A 16,773-nucleotide genomic window follows, 5' to 3' on the forward strand; every position below is an offset into this window, starting at 1 on the left:
TCCATAACTATTCATTTAAACTAGTGAGATTGTCATTACAGTTTCTTTCTTATGAAAGCAGTTTAGCACATTGATTTCCACTTGTATGGATTAGGGGGGTTTGCTTTTGTTTCAGCAAAATAGGTTCATGCCTTCCAGCCTTGTGGCAAACTTTATGAAAACATAAAATTCTTTCTTCTTAAAATTTGCCACAAGGCTGGAAGATGTTCTGTTACACAAATTTCTATTTTTAAATGTTAGAAAACATAAATGTTCCAATTGTCAAAACGGCTTTTCAGAATAAATTACCTATGTAAAAAAGATGTTGAAAACCCAATAATATACTTTTGGGCAGTACCTCCTTTTTACAGTACAAAGGGATTTGTTGCGTGCTCAGGTCGTCAGCTTTCCACTAACAAAGCATATTGTCTCATGAACATACTTTAAAAAAAGTTAAAGGAACAAATGTACTGTAGGTTGACTGGCAGTTCAAAGGCTTCAAAATCTCTCTGGAGTCTTTTCCTCTGAAAAAATGACATTAACTATGATTCATCAATCAGTGGTTTATGTAACCTGATAGCATTTCACTTTTGCTATCCATCAAGTCCCCAAGTTTTTTGGCGTGTGATAATATGCTTTGTGTGAGGAGAGATCAGGCTAGATATTGGTTACTAGGACAGGCTTAAAGGTGATACTCCTGGCCCTTCTAGGTACACTTTACATAGGGACCTCTTCTAAGACAGCTCAGCCCTAAAGGGTGTGAAACATCTGAACAGAAACTCCAGGAACATGGGTGAACGTCTGGGAATCAGGCACGCAACTATGCATCTACCTGTGAGCTTGGGTTTCTAACTACAAACAGCTCCTGTTTAAAACATGGTACATCGTTAAAGGATCCCCCAAAACAGGCATTCTTGCTAGAAAGATTTATGTTGCATTACATATACATCATCTTTTGACAACAGAAGTTAAAGCACTGGTTCCAAATAACAGTGTACATTTAAGGCTTTCTATTAAAAAATACCTCACTTCGTTGGTGACAGTTTTTAGGGTGGTTTTAACAGTTGTTCATTCCACTGCTATGGACTAATATGAGTAATATAAAAGGCAAGAGGATGATACATGACCTACAGCAGTAATGATTTGTAACACCATGGAGAAGACTATGACTGCTTATGACAACTGCTTATAAAATAATTTAAGACTGTGTTAACCCTTCATTAACATGAAATTATATTAAATGTAATGCTGATGTGAAATCGTATATGACATTGCCAACATTCTTTGTTTTTTAACACAATACCAATAACAATGAACAGTGTGGCAATGTGCTAGTTCTCTAAAATGAAAGTAGCCATTTACAGCCTATGGGAATGCATCAGGAAGGGGTACAGGACTGCTGTGAAGAGTAATGAAATCAAGCCTATCGTTGCTAGAATCATAGTCACTAGCCAGATTCTACCCCTCCAGCTGGAAATGCGTAGCAATCCTGTAAGTCAAGGGTGTGTGTGTGTGTGTGTGTGTGTGTGTGTGTGTGAAATCAAGCACCAATCTAGACAATAGTTTATGCAACAGAAAATACTCTGAATCCAAAAGCAGAGCTTAAGATACCCATTGTAAATAAACACTTGGTATGTACCCAACACCCAAGTATTTTAAAGACACTTATCCTGAAGTATGTGCTTCTCTGCTGCCTTGCACAAGGTTCTTTTCTGAGACTAACATTATAACATGACTTTCCAGCTTTGTCCCATTGAAACTAGCATTCACTGGCAGAATGTGTGTTAATATGAAATTATTTTAATATGTTAACAGATGAAAATTTCCAGAGCCTCAGGTTTTTTGGTCTTGCAATAACACAGTGCCTTCAATTTTCCACTGGGTATTTGGTTCAATAACAGCTCATTGCAAAAAACATCACCTTTTGAATCAGCCATTTCACTTGTATCTCCTAAAGTATTTGTGAGAGCTCACGTTTAAATACTCACTTTTCCATACCGTTCATGTGTTCTGTTATTAGTAACAATCTCAGTCAAAAGGGGAGTGGTTGCTAAATGGATGGAAACAACAATATTTGGTGTAAAATATACAACCATAACAGAGCAGAAATCCACTATATTTTTCCAGATACATATACTGAAGTGCTAATGAATTTATAATTACTTTTTACGGTAGAGAGACAATTTCAGGTACTGATTCACATTCTCTGTGCTTATCAAAATCTTTTCTCATCTCCAAGTAGAAAGAAAAGGTCAGGTCTTGCATTCACACATACAGTAATCCAAGCATACGGTAAATGCACCCCTACTGCACTTCTCTTTGAAGAAGGGCTAATCTTATTTTGCAGCCACATGTGCTGACATACCATAAATAAGTTAATTTATGTTTCATGGTATTGTTAACGTAAATCCTCCTACGTAAGCTAGTACACTGCATTTGCCCTTAGTGAAAAATCATTACTAACATGACTGATTCTCAGTTCAGCACAACTCTCCTTTTTAAACAGCAGAGAAAATGCCACTATTAATAGCAGAGCTGTCAAGACAGCATCATCTAAAAGACTCAGAGTGTTTCAAGACAAAGCCAGATTGTCATCCCCTTGCTGCAGTTTGGAGGGGAGGGAGGGATGGGGGGGAAGAAAAGGTCTGATTATTGAAAGTGAGATAGTTTAAAAGAAAACTTAGTTAAAACTTATGCACTGGATCAGGTAGGAAGGGTTGACATGATTCTATGTAGATTTATTTTGAAAACCAGCAGGTTCTCTTACTGGTGAATGGTTCCATTTCCCCTGTACTTACTAGTGATTCACCTCCACTGAAATAAGACTGGGGAGCATGGAGGGTGGCTCCTGGTCTCAGTGTATACTCTACAGATGTCTGTGCTCTTTATAAGATGCTGGGGTGTGTGCATGTTTGTGTGTGTGTTTGTGTATGTGTGTGTGTGTGTGTGTAGAGTTCTCACAGTTACACTTAGTAAATCAGAAACAACTCTTCTACACATATCTAACCCCCTAATCTCTTTCTGCCCCTTACAGGAGCATTCAGGGAGACCTCATTCTGCACATTCAGTAGCAATATAGTCACTCTGAACTATTCTGTAAGGAGAGACCTACGCTGTCACCCAGGATGCAAAGTCACAGTGCACTGACTCTGCGAGGAGGTACTCCAAGGAGCGCCGTAGCCTTCCTTTTAGCAAAATTATTTGTTCTGCTTTGAAGCATATGTGAGTCCACATGTTATAGAACTCCATATACTCTTGTTGTAGTGGTACGTATACATTATACCAATATATATGATAGCTGAATACTTTTATAGACTAATTCTTATAGGCAGTGACTTTAGATAATTATATCAGGAAGCAATGGATAGCTTAGGTTACCAGAAAGGAAGAATAGAAGTACTATTTCATATTACTTAATTACCATTAGCACTGTCCAGAGCCCTTGTAAGTGACACTGGTAAACAAAAGAGTTCTGCTTTTGGTTGTAGAAGCAGACAGACTTTTGGAAGCAGGTTACAGAAGAGACAGGGGAAAAGAATTTAAAGTTTCCGTTGTATTCGAAGGTGAATTGTTGGATGCAAGCCAGTAGAAGCCATGCAGTTGAAACTCTGTAAACTGTCAGTAAGAATGGCATTAGGAACTCATCAATCACTATGCTGTCAATTCTGACTTTTCTGATCTAAATATGGGGTTTATTCCTCTTGCTTGGGAGATTCCCAGCTACAGGAACTGATTCAGCACAAACTCCGCTCATTCTCAGAGCAATCATTAGCAATAGCCCTTTGAGCCTACATCATTGCATTCTCAAAGGTGTGAGCTGAGTAGCATAATACATCATAAAAACCACATTTAAGATATTGCTAAGTATCCAAATGACTTCTTTCCGTTTGCTAGTCAAATCCATCGGTGGCCCATCCTTCATTTCTGAATCACTCTTTTTTTTCTGCTGGGAGAGAAATTATTAACTTTAGTCCTATCACTCCTTCTGCTGTTTCTTCCACATTCTTTCCAGAAGTTTAACATCAGTTTTGGGATCAACAAAATCCCAAGAAGGTCAACAAAAAAAGCAATGTGAGTTTTTATCAGTGCCGAAATGGCCCACAGGGAGGAGGAACAAAAAGTTGTGCTAGCAAAAGCATATTTGATTAATCAAGATTTGAACAAAGCAGATACACACAGCTTAAGTGTTAACAGTTCCAAAATTACTGGGAAGAGAGTATTATAGGCAAAATCTTCAGACATTGGCACCCAGTTGTAAAAAATTTAGGGAACAATCTAGGTTCCTAATCATAGGTGTCTAGTGTAATTTTAGACTTTCTCTGATGTTCCTCCCGGTCTGCAGTTGCTACAGGAGTATCCTGCTAGCCAAGTTCATGAATGTCAGTCCTGGATACCGCAGGACATCTAAAATGATAGTAGAAAACCATGTATAGGCACCTGATTTACTCCTCCAATTTCAGATCTGGCCATTTGAATGCAAGTAATTTAGACTTTTTCAGAGGTGCTGACACTCTCAATGGAACCTTGTTTGTATACTTTACTTCTGTTTCGAAGCCTGAGCCAGACCTATTTAAAAGGAATCAAAGGCTAATAAAATTGTTATAAAAATGAAACAATTTTGTCAGATCACATGAAACATTGTGCCTAACTCATCTGACAGCTACAAGCAGTGACACATGCACCATTCTGTTTCATTACTGGTAATATTTACACTGATGCATATTAATGCTGCTGTTGTTATGATTTCTGGTTTATTCAAAAAATTGAAATAAGCTTATTTCAGGTTAATGTCCAAAGCTTTTCCTTTTCTGTTTTGATATAACAGGCAAACTAAACCATGAGTTATTCACAAACTTATAGTTCCCTGTAACTGAGCAACAATATAATTTACTGGAGACATCTACCTTACACACCAGAACAGCATCTGGTCAAGTGCATGCAACAGGTAATACAGCTTTTTGTCACTCTCAAATGGGAAAGAGACATCCATTACCAAAAGTCTTAATGTGTGTTATTGATGTTATGAAGCAAATGTGGAACTCAGATGTTGAAAAGCAGCCATTAAAAGTAGGAAACAGCTGTCCAGCAGGTGTCAAGAATGGCCTAAAAAAAGTAAATATGAAAAAGAGAGAGAGACAACCTTAAATGTGAGAACAGAGCACAGAAGAGAGCTAAAGCACCCCTGATGGAATTCATTTCACATCCATTTAGACATCTGCAGTGTAAACATCTATATCTGAGCGAGTCACCCACTGCTGTTTTTATAGTCAAAAAGGAGAAGCAGGCACAAATCATCTGAGCTATTTTAGACTTCTACATTAGAAACGGGCACTAGAATGTCTCTCTAGTCATCTCACATTTAGTCAGATAAATGCCACTCCCCAGTATATAAAAGCAGCAGACACTTGAGACGAGGCTGGTTCCCCGTTCCTCTGCTGTCAGTACATTACAGTGCAGAGCATGTTCATCATCTTGCAACTCAAGACATTTATGGAGCGAGTTTCCAGAAGGATGCAGGGCGTTGGCATACCATGTCTTCTGAGTTCTTTGTAAACCTCAGTTCTGGTGTCCCCTAGCCCTCACATAAGCCCAATACTTTAGACAAATCTTTTCACAGAGACTTAAACATCAGTATAAATATGTAAAATCACCATGACACTACTCAGGATAGAATTGGTCATGGGTTTCTTTACTGAGAATACTCGATGTTTTCCTTAGGCTGATAACATTTGTTATGTGCAGTAGTAAAGGGCTTTTTTTTCCTAAGATCAAGGTTAAGGAACTTTATCAGTGATAAAAATAACTAACCACTAAAAACTGCTTCATTGAATGGTATTAACTGAACAGTACTCAGTGCCAGGTTCTTGAAATTTGACTAACGAATACTCCTGCTGTCAAAGAGATTCCACAGTTTCATATTCCAGCCTTGTTTGTGTGGGAAAACACTACTCCTGCTTAAGATAACTTGTAACAGAAGCCATAATACCTTAATTTTGTTAACATTACATCTGACTAACAGCTGGATAGACTACTTGCTGACTCTGCCAAAATGCTACGTGGCCCAGGAGGCAGGTAGTCATCCTGGGACAGCATGAGCCCAGTTTCATTTCTACAATGCACTCAAGAATTGGCCTTCCTCTTCTTCCCTCAAAGCATTAGAGGCTTTACAAGGCCACTTGCAGAACATCTGGAATTAGGATTTGGGACCAGTAGGTCTTTGAAAAGCCTGTTTCACTTTTCTTCTGTCAACCCATAGCTTGATACAAGCTTAACACAACAATCATTCACTTAGGTGCCTTAAAACGTAACAGGTTCTGAATATTCAGTCCAGTCCTTTAAAATCTCAGGTGCAAACTCCATCTGGTCTATCCATTGCTTTTCAGGAGTCGAAACAACATGAGCTTGCCTTTTCACAAAAGCTGAGCATACACACCACCACCAAGTGTCAGTGGGACCTGGATCTCTTCCCACCCGAAAAAAAGTGCACCAAGGCATTTTCAAGTTTAATATTCGAACAGTGAATATTGGTTGGTGTCAATCACCAGCCAGATCATTTGCATAACTGCTTTTTTAGCACAGTTCTATCTCCGTAAAATGGGTCTAATCATGCCTCCTTTTCAGAGGAGTGATAATAATACTAGAATGGGATTTCATTCTAGTGAAATTGCAGAATCACTACGGTTGGAAAAGACCTGTAAGATCATCCAGTCCAACCACCAACCAGCGCTACCGTACCCACTAGACCATGTCCTCAACTGCCACGTCTACACGCTCCTTGAACACCTCCAGGGATGGTGACTGGAGTAAAGAAGTTTTTTCTAACATCTAACCTAAACCTCCCCTGATGCGACTTGAGGCCATTTCCTTTTGTCCTATCACTAGTTACCCGGGAGAACACACCAGCACCTGCCTTCCTACAACCTCTTTTCAGGGAATTGTAGGGAGCAATCGGGTCTCCCCTCAGCCTCCTTTTCTTCAGGCTGAACACCACCAGCTCCCTCAGCCGCTCCTCGTTAAGACTTGTTCTCCAGACTCTTCACCAGCTTTGTTGCCCTTCCCTGGACATACTCCAGCATCTCTGTGTCCTTCTTGGAGTGAGAAGCCCAAAACTGAACACAGGATTCGAGGTACAGCCTAACCAGTGCCCAGTACAGGGACACAATCACTGTCCTGTGGCCACTCTTCTCCTGATACAATGCTACAGTGAAAAGAACAACACAAGACTCCTTAGAGAGATACACTTGGTTCAGATGTTACAGGGAAAACACTGTTGTGGTGAAGATTTAGCCCTCTTACACTAGAACTATCCATCCAGGGGACAATGACAGGAACCTGGGGGGGGGAGAAAAAAAAAAGTATATGATCATATCATTAAAACCAGAGAGCAAAATATCCAGAAGCTGCACTCCCTTAAAAAAAAAAAAAATATATCCCCCAAACATTTTGCCACTTCCTAGAATATTATTTGCAGAAGAGCTGCTGTACCAGTTTAAGAGGCCAAAGTGAAGAGAAGGAAGCTTTCAGTTAGGGTAACGTACTTGGCATTGAGGCAGTTAGGAACTCATTCATGTTCTGTGGGAATATGGATGATGCACATGATAACAACTTAACACAGAAAACTTTGCCCGAGCTTTGTGCCAGCATCTTAACTTCCATAAACAATTGAAAGACTTGTTTTCCGAAGGCTTTTGGGCACTTAAAGGTAACTAAGAGACCTGGGGGGTGTGTGTGTATGTGTGTGTAGAAATTGCCTAATTCCCACTGAAGTCAAGAAAAAAATATTCTAATCTATATCCTTGGAAATCTACAATCAGGTAATTTATTAACACTGGATTTAGTCTATTAAAAGCTGTATATTTTTTCCCTGAACCATATTCTGTGTCCACTAGATAAACAAATGTGCACAGGCAGCCCTTATTCTGGCATTTCCTAGCTTTTTAGTCCTAGTTTTTGCCTTCTTAAGAATATTAATTGACATCATTTTCACACATGACAAAGAATCTACCAGTGTCAGTAAAGCATAAGGTTTTACATTAATAATGACAAAATTTTCGTTCATGTTTATACATCGCTGGAAAATGTATATGATTTCTGTCATGTTACCCTGAATGATCACCCTATCTGTCAATTTAAATAGTTTTCTCTGTTTTCTTCTTCCTCACACAGCTTTTATCCCTTCAAACATTTTCCCTCCTTTGATCATTGTATACTACAACAAACCTCCACAACTTTCTCTATCTTTTCCAAGATATCTGTTTTCTTATATTTCAATTACTGGTGATCTGGCATTTCATTTACTCTGCCTTTCTTTTTAACTTTTGTTACCTTATTTAGCCCTTGAAAACACCCCCAGGGAATATTACCTCAGCATCTTATCAGAACTGTAAAATTGCGGCTACAGATCCGATGTGCAAGATGCTATTACAGTATCTTCACGAGGGCATCCTGCCTATACCAGGTTAATATTTACTGATGTGCTAATGTAATAATGACCTACCTGCCTCTGCTCCTCTCTGGGGTACTTTCTATCTATAGGGATGGGAATTAATGACAGTCTCTCTGTGCTGCCTGATGTCAGAGCTGAGAAAGGTGTGAAGGGTATAAGAGCCGTATTACTTGTCAGCCAGGAAGGGGGAAAAGGATTACTCCAGAGCTCTATGGAACCGTGGAATTGTTGCATGCACTCTTCTTGCTAACACAGGCGTGCTTCTTCAGGTAGCTCCCTGACCACGAAAAGGTAAACCATTTCCCTTTGTTTCTTACTTAAGATGCAGTGGAACAGATGTGCTTTCAAGAAAGCACTATCACTATGCTTCTCATTATTAATCAACAGCATTTTTCAGGAAAAGGCTAAAATAGGTAAATTCACCTGGGACCAGAATTTGAGACTGGGACATGTCGGGAAGTGCAAACCAGAGATGAAGGATTGAAACAACTAGATGGAAAATGAACATTTACTGTTGAGAGCTATCTGTCTGAAACTGCTTTGTGTCACTGAACAGCAGGATCATTTCTTTACTCTAGCCCGGGAAAAAGACTAGTTACTGTTGATTTAGAACAGAATGGGCACCAGTAATATGATATGCTGAAGAGTATTTGGGTTTGCTTTCAGTTTTGAATCATTATTCTTTTCAGAAAGTTTGGAAGCAAAGATGTGCAACCTAAAGCTGTCAGTTTTCTTCATCGCACTTTCTGTCACTCTGAGCTGCTTGGAAGCTGCACCTATCGAGAAGTGAGTAATAACTAATCATATTTATTTCTTTTTAGGATGAAAAGTGTTCAGATTATTGCATGAATTGCTTTTGCTTTCATATCTGAAATATATGAGCAAAAATAGAGCTATTCAATTTCACAGGGTATGTTATTGTTGTTTAAAGATTACTATCTGTGGCTGATGATCTATCTGAGGGTACTTCCAAAAGATGGATATTGCCAGCAGTGTCAAGAAATACACTCTCAGGACTTAGTGAAGATATGCCAGAAAAACCAGCAGTGAAGACAAAAAGGTATTGATTTTCCTTGTTTCTTCTAGTCACATCAGTTAGGATTAAATTATGAAGTAAACTTTGTGCCAGTGATACTCTGTTACTTGAGACTATTTGTGCCTGTGGTTTATTCTCAAAAAGAGTTTTAAATATCCTTCTTGTAAATAGAGCCATTCTGTAAGCATAAAAATCAAAGCATTCAGGGTAGAAAGTGAAATCCAGGAACAAATGTTGAAGATCATTTAACCACAATACAATTATAATGCATTCATACATTAAAAAGGCTACAAATACTACATTACCTTGAGAAGAACAATGTATTTTGAAAAAGATTTCTTGTTTAAGTTTGTCGCATCTCCAAGCCTGAAGGGAAAATATATATGTATATAATATATTGTATATATATATACACTCTTCTTAATACACTAATGCTCTGCTAGAATGGAATTATTTTATGACATAACAATTTGCTGGAAGCAATATTTCATTACAGAGTTAAATATCAATTTAACCATGGGAAGAAGGAAAAGAAGCAATTGGCTCTGATAGAATTTAACTAGTCTGAAATGCATTCATGTGTATAAATCCATAAATCCAATTTCAGGTAGCTATTTTATGAATAAAATAGTGTTTCAAAAAAGTATTTGCAATTTATACTAAAAGTTAAACAGGACTGAACTATTCTAATTGCTCATCGGGCTTTTGAGAGAATTTCTTTCAATGAAAAATCTGCTACAGATAGATTCAGTAAAAACGTCTCTCTCTAGTTGCCTGTTCCTTTCTCTTTGAATTTAGTAAAAAAAAAGTCATTATTATATGACAATTTTATTATCTTCCAAAATATTTTGGTAATGGAGTGAATTTCCACATTTTTACAGCTACTACTTAAAAAAAAAAAAAAAAAAAGCCCTGTAATACTCAAAACACAAGGCATCACCTTTATGAGTGTGCTATGCCCTGTCCGTTTTCCTGGGGCCCTGGTTTACAATCTTTTACTGAGTGAACTGTCCCGTTGAATCACATATTTAAGGAAAGGTTACAGATCATAGAGCTAACAGGTATAATGGGCTCAGCCAGGCTAGGTATCACCTAGGAATCTAGTAGCTTCCTGTAAGGACCGGAGTTTTGAACTTGGAGGGTCAGGGTCTGATTTTGTACTTTTAATGAAAAGAGAATTCTGTCCCCACAAACAAATTAGAATTTCCATGATAAAGAATTTCTGTTTGAACTGTATATATTAAGGGTTTGCTAAACTCTTTCTAAATCGATAAAAATACCCATGGAAACCCAACAGAAGTTATATCAAGATCTATCCAACCATTTCCTTTAAATACAATTGCATATTTAAAATATTAATTGTTTAGAAATTGCTACCTATTTGCCAGTGAAGAATTAGTATAACACAGGCATCTTTCTCACAACTGGTATTCCATTTGGATTCTTAGATTAATAGAAATAACTCTAAAAGAATAGATGATATTTTAGGTAACAGATTAAATCAATCAATAGGAAAATGAACTCATTGATAATTGATCAGAATTTGAAACTGGGAAATTGTCACTATTTACTCTCAGTAAATTCTTGCTGCAAACTGTTGTCTACCTCGTGCCATATAGACTTGAAGAAACCCAAGAGAATTAATAGTAATTTAATAAGCAATCTCAGCAAGCAAGTAGTTTTTTCAGAAGGAACAACGAAGAGTGTAAAAAACAAGTTTGAAACCCCAAGCTGTCTCAAGCTCACCATTGTATTATGATTAAAAAAAAAATAAAGGAAAGAAAAGAAAAGAAACAATAAATCTCATCCTACGTAAGTTCTCTATGGAGTTCTGTAAAAGGTCTGTTGGTTCAGACCACTAAATGCTCTTGTTAGATACAGATTCTTTTCAGATATGGACACTCTTTAAAGTCTCATCCAGCACATTATTATCTCCTACCACAACAGCACTTCCAAGTTGCTTGTGTTTCAATAAAGATGAGGCTGCTTTTCAGAAGTGAAGAAATCTCTGCTGAGACAAAGCAAAATCTTAAGTGGTACTGAAGTCAGCAGAGGTGGGCAACACCTGCCACCTCTCATGTTACCGGGCCCAGTTGGGAGAAGGAGCCTCTGGGCTCAATCCCCTTGACATGGACTGGAAGATTGCTGTTCACTTCAGTGAGAGCAGGATATGATTCTGAAAGAATTAAAGAAGTGTTAGTGATTGCCATTGTGTTAGTAATCCTCATGATATCAGCAAGAGCTCTAAATAGATTTAGAAGTTCAGCGTGAAGCTAAACATTTAGTCATTGTTTTCACCTACTGTCTTACCTATACTATCATTACAGGTTTTCTAGATGTCACAAACTGCTATGCAGAATATCAATAGAAATGACATATGACTGTTAAGGTCTTTGCGTTTAAATAATCCCCATCATTAAAACCCATAATAGCATAGATTAGCGCAAGATTTTTTTTTTCAGGCACAAAGTAGGTGGTAGGAAGATTGTAATGTTCCTGTATTTGTGCACATGGTAAAAGAACTCCCACATTAGCGCAGCTCAAACGCCTATTAGAAGTGGCACGCTTGGTTGCTCATCATTTGACTTAATCTTGGCTCTTTTTGTTTTACCTTAGTAGTCACCACCTAGAGAAACGGAAATGCAACACCGCTACTTGTGTGACACAACGCTTGGCTGACTTTTTAGTTCGTTCCAGCAACAACATCGGAGCAATTTATTCACCTACAAATGTGGGGTCCAATACATATGGAAAGAGGGACACAGTCGGGCTTTTAAGCAGAGAACCCCAAAACAATGCGCAGCTTTAGGGTGTTAAAGTGACCACTGCAGTTTTCATTAGGAGCTCAGTTTTTAATGTATCAATAACCTCTTGGTCATTTATTACTTGTACAGTCTTAACAGTGCCTTGTTTTCTGTGTGTGTGATTTATGTGTGGGTATGTGATTTAAATTATTCATTTCACTATGTATGTGCAATGACATGCATAGGTTATTGTTTCAACTCCATTAGGGAAGCCAGAAACCTGCTTGTCAAATTCCTTTGTAAAAAAAATAAATACATATATCACAATAATAAATGGAAAAGTAATTGCAACAGGGTTTTTTTAATTATTATTATAATTATTAAAAGGATGAGGATGAAAAAGATAACCGTGATGTGTATGTCTTTACAGTCACAGTCTGGTAAGAGAAAGAAATCATCTTAATTAAGACCAACAAAAATCAGAATGCTAACAGAAACCTGGTCCTAATGAAAGTAAAAAAGAAAAATCTTCTGATTTTGAAATCTCTACAGTGTCTTGTTTTGCACAAATGAAGGAACAACTAGATGAGACAAGATTACTGCATCATGTGTAAGATTGTACCAGCTGACTGATCCCTTTCCACCTTAACGAGCAGTAAGCAAGAAGAGATCTTGCAGCACAGATTTCCATACATACCAAGCACAGGATTTTAAGATTTTACAGTTCTTACTTTTAAGACCGTGTCAGGAAATATAAGCAGAGTGAGCATAAGTGCTTTTAAACATGAAGAAAACTCAGTTAAGAAGGTGGTAGCAGAAACACCTGTCCTTGGATACTTCTTCCCTTGAACAGGAGTAAGAAAGGGAAGAGACACAACCAAACTATAGTTCAAGCATCAAAACATATCACAGAAACAGGGTAAATTTGCCCACTGGCATATTTACATTGCTACCAAAATCTGAGAAAACTTACCAAAATCTGAGAAAAGTATACAAGTGGGCAGACCTTAATGTTAATTTGACTGTTATTTTCTCTTACCTCAGCCCAGTATCAGTGCAAGCTTAATAAACATGTTTGTTCCTTTAAATTGTTAAGCTAACCTTCATAGAGATATTATCCTGTATCACAGCAATGGTTGTTTTGTCCATCACTCTCTCAGTGTAGGGTTCACTATCATCTGAAAAACATTATTATCCAATTATGAAAAGCATTCAGCAGAAGAAAGTGTGCTGTAAAAGCAAATGACATTTTAAGAATTGCCTTTGGTTGATTTTTTCTCTTATAAAGTATGACTCAAACCAAACATTTTTACTAAGTTTAATGTTAAATTGAATATTCCCTTCATTTCACACATCATACATGGGAATAAGAATCAGTGAGTAAAATTTCTGCTGTAAATTGTTACTGATTACTCTGTTGAGAAAAGTTTCAACCTTCATTAATGTTCTAATGGATATTTATTCCGAATTTTGTTCGGAAAACCACTCAGATGGTATTACACTTGTCTAATATTTCTGCCAGCTTGAAATGCTTTCCATTCAAGTTACTTTTGAGATATATGATACACTCATTGCGTGCTTGATTTGTTTTTCAGCTAGAATATTCACTTTTCAGAAAAGAAAAGAGAAAGTGACAGGAAATCTCTGAAGTGTCACTGTGACGTGTTTACAGTGGAGTCTTCACCGTGGGTGGATGCTGATTTCTAGGCTGGTCCCAACCTGAAATACGTGTGCAATGCTTTACACATCAGCTTTTGCTCTTTAAGCTGCCATTTGACAAATCAAAACAAAGCACAGACTGTCTATGCACAGGTTCAGAGAAACTGTATACATTATGTTCTGTTTTATGTCCTCCTGAACCTGATGGATTTTGAAACTGTATACATTATGTTCTATGTCCTCCTGAACCTGATGGATTTGATGTTAACATCTATTTAACATGTTTGCCCGATTTGGCAAATACTGAAAAATGTTACTCTCCCAGATCAAAGAAACAACAGAGAGAGATAAGAGATATATCAACAACTCAGAGGGCAAGCCTCTCTCCCATCTTCAGCCGCTTTTTGTCTAACCGGTTGTCAGTGCTCTCCTACTATTTGTTGGAGGAAGACAGCTACTTCCAATTCATCCCAGCTTAGACATCTATTTTAGGGTGGGATGAATCACACCCTTGAAGTACCTCTATTTCTTCATTGACAATAGAGAGTGTCTAGACAATTAGCTGAAAATGGGCACTTAACTTTAAGATAACTAGAGTTAGGTGACACCAATCCCACTGGCAGCTGGTATGAATTCCTCAACCTGGGAAAATAAAAAGTTTGGTAAAAAAAAAAAATCTCCAACAGCAAAACACCTCAGAATCCAAACCACCAGAGTGATGAATTCTCATGTTCTGAACTACATTAGTTATTTCACCAGTTGGAGCATCTTGAGAAACTGCCTACACTTGTTTGTCCATATACACCCTTGAGAACACAACTCTGCCACCCCACCTCCTGCTGCGCAGGTACCACCGACAGACTGCAGTTTGACTTTTTAGAGAAGAAGGATCTAGTCATGGTAAGCCTGGGCACAAGCACAATCCTGAGAGAATGAGCCAGGAAAAGAGTAGATTTTAAAATAAAAATAATTAAGAAAAGCAGCATTTAAACATAAACAATATTAATTCATCAGAACCCCAAAAAGCACAACTTCAGACATTTCAGAATACGAGGACTGCTAGGTGAAGCCTAGTTAAATGCCAACAATTAAGTGCCTCTATGTATTTTTAAAAACCCAGTGTGTATTTATCTGCATCTTTAAGGACATAAATATGTTTTGAGAGTCATGTCTTACATAGCTTTGGTTCTTTTGCGATTCTCTGGATGCCCTACATCTTTCAGAGCATACGCAAGAAAACAAAAAATACACAAGAGGAAAATCAAGAATGTAGACAATGTGATAAACGCGACTATATTCTCTTTCAAAATAAAAATACTAAACCTCTGCTTTTTAGTATCTTATATTAGGTTGTCTTTAAAAGGAACAGAATAGGGACATAATATTGAATTTCATTAAATGAGAGGAGGAAGAATAAAAGTCATCAAACAAGCAAAAGGAATGTTAAAAAAAAAAGATGATATGAACATGAAGAATGTTTTAAATGGAGTAGTGGGCCCTAGGGTCTCATATTTCTCAGGAACCATGACAGCTTCATAAAAGGCAGAATTTATATTTTTTCATGATGAATAGAGCTGAGGTAAGAAATTGATTTCTTTGAAATTTTGGGCTCAGACTAAGAAAGCACACAATATTCATGCAACATAAGATACACTTTTATTGAATAGTAAAATTTGAATGAATAGCTTCGATTTCTATTAAGAAAATATAAATATTTTTCAAATAAATAAGATTTTTGGTGACAGCTTTAAACACAAGGTTGGCAAAGCTTCCATTGCTTTCAAGAGGCTAGTGTTGTTAGCAAGTCTGGATTTTACTGAATGGCTTTCTAAAATTGTTTGAAAGTTATTACACTGATACTATGAATAAAATCCATTCCTCTAATGCACTATTGAATATCTTCAGTAGCTGCCATCTTCACTTTCTGGAATTCTGCTGGGTTTGAGTCAATTAGCTCACTTACAAATATAGTTTGACAGGTATGGTAGACTCTTTTTGCTCGGAGTTACAAGGTTAAGTAATTTGGTTGTCTAGCTTCATTATCATATAGAAAAGGGACTGCTCTACATTGCTTTTGCAATGCAACTAGGAAGAAACTGGTTAGGTATGACACATCTCCTTGCTGTATGGTGAATATAAAAATGATGGTTGAAGTAACATGAAATAGATTCCTTCTATGGGATATGAGAAGTTCTGTTTCAATCATCTTACTGTTGTCTCTATTTTTTCACACTCCAAAAACCAATCTTGCACTGACAAAGAAAGTATTTTTGTGAAGCTGTGTAAGCTTCAATAACCAGACTCAAACTCAGACCTGAAACCCACCATTTAAAGTAAACTTCAATTTAGGAAACAAAGCCCCCCCAAAATCTAGATTCTCTACCAATCAGTTTTTCTGAAGATTTTAGTCTAAATGGTTTCCAGCTACAATTGCCATGAAAACCACAAATCCTTAATTATATCCAATTAAGAAGTGTTTCTCTAACTAAAACTTATCTTCATATCAATATGTGAAAAAAAAAAAAATTCTCCAGATAGGAGTATATATTCATGACTTCCAACTGTTGATGGCATGAGACAATGGTGATCAGACAATAGTTAAAACTGCTGTTCATTATGAAACAAATTTTCTCCTTGAACGCTAAAACATCTGAACAAAAAGAGCACATAATTTGCATTTTAATCCTAACAATAGGGCTGATTTGAGTAACAATCACACCATAAAGTCACTACTTGCTAGAAATGCTTTTATAAATACAAAATTGTTTTAATTATTCAAATTAAGAATCTTAGACCTGCCCTTACATTGATAACATTTTTCCTCTACACTAAGAGGTCCTTTTTGATCCAGCATTAGGGAGAGAGAAACTGTTTCTTATAGGCTATTTTACAACATCCTTAATATAAAT

General features: G+C 37.2%; 1 protein-coding gene across 1 annotated transcript; it reads left to right on the forward strand.

Annotated features, from left to right (window-relative positions):
- Positions 1–8,406: 8,406 nt before the first annotated feature.
- IAPP (islet amyloid polypeptide) lies at positions 8,407–12,270 on the forward strand. Its single transcript, XM_010158326.1, has 4 exons — positions 8,407–8,716; positions 9,115–9,211; positions 9,357–9,485; positions 12,078–12,270. Exons 2-4 carry the CDS (start codon positions 9,132–9,134, stop codon positions 12,268–12,270), a joined length of 402 nt encoding a protein of 133 aa, XP_010156628.1. The 5' UTR covers positions 8,407–8,716; positions 9,115–9,131.
- Positions 12,271–16,773: the final 4,503 nt, after the last annotated feature.

The sequence above is a fragment of the Eurypyga helias genome, unplaced genomic scaffold (genome assembly GCF_000690775.1).
Source record: "Eurypyga helias isolate BGI_N326 unplaced genomic scaffold, ASM69077v1 scaffold10649, whole genome shotgun sequence".
Taxonomy (NCBI): domain Eukaryota; kingdom Metazoa; phylum Chordata; class Aves; order Eurypygiformes; family Eurypygidae; genus Eurypyga; species Eurypyga helias.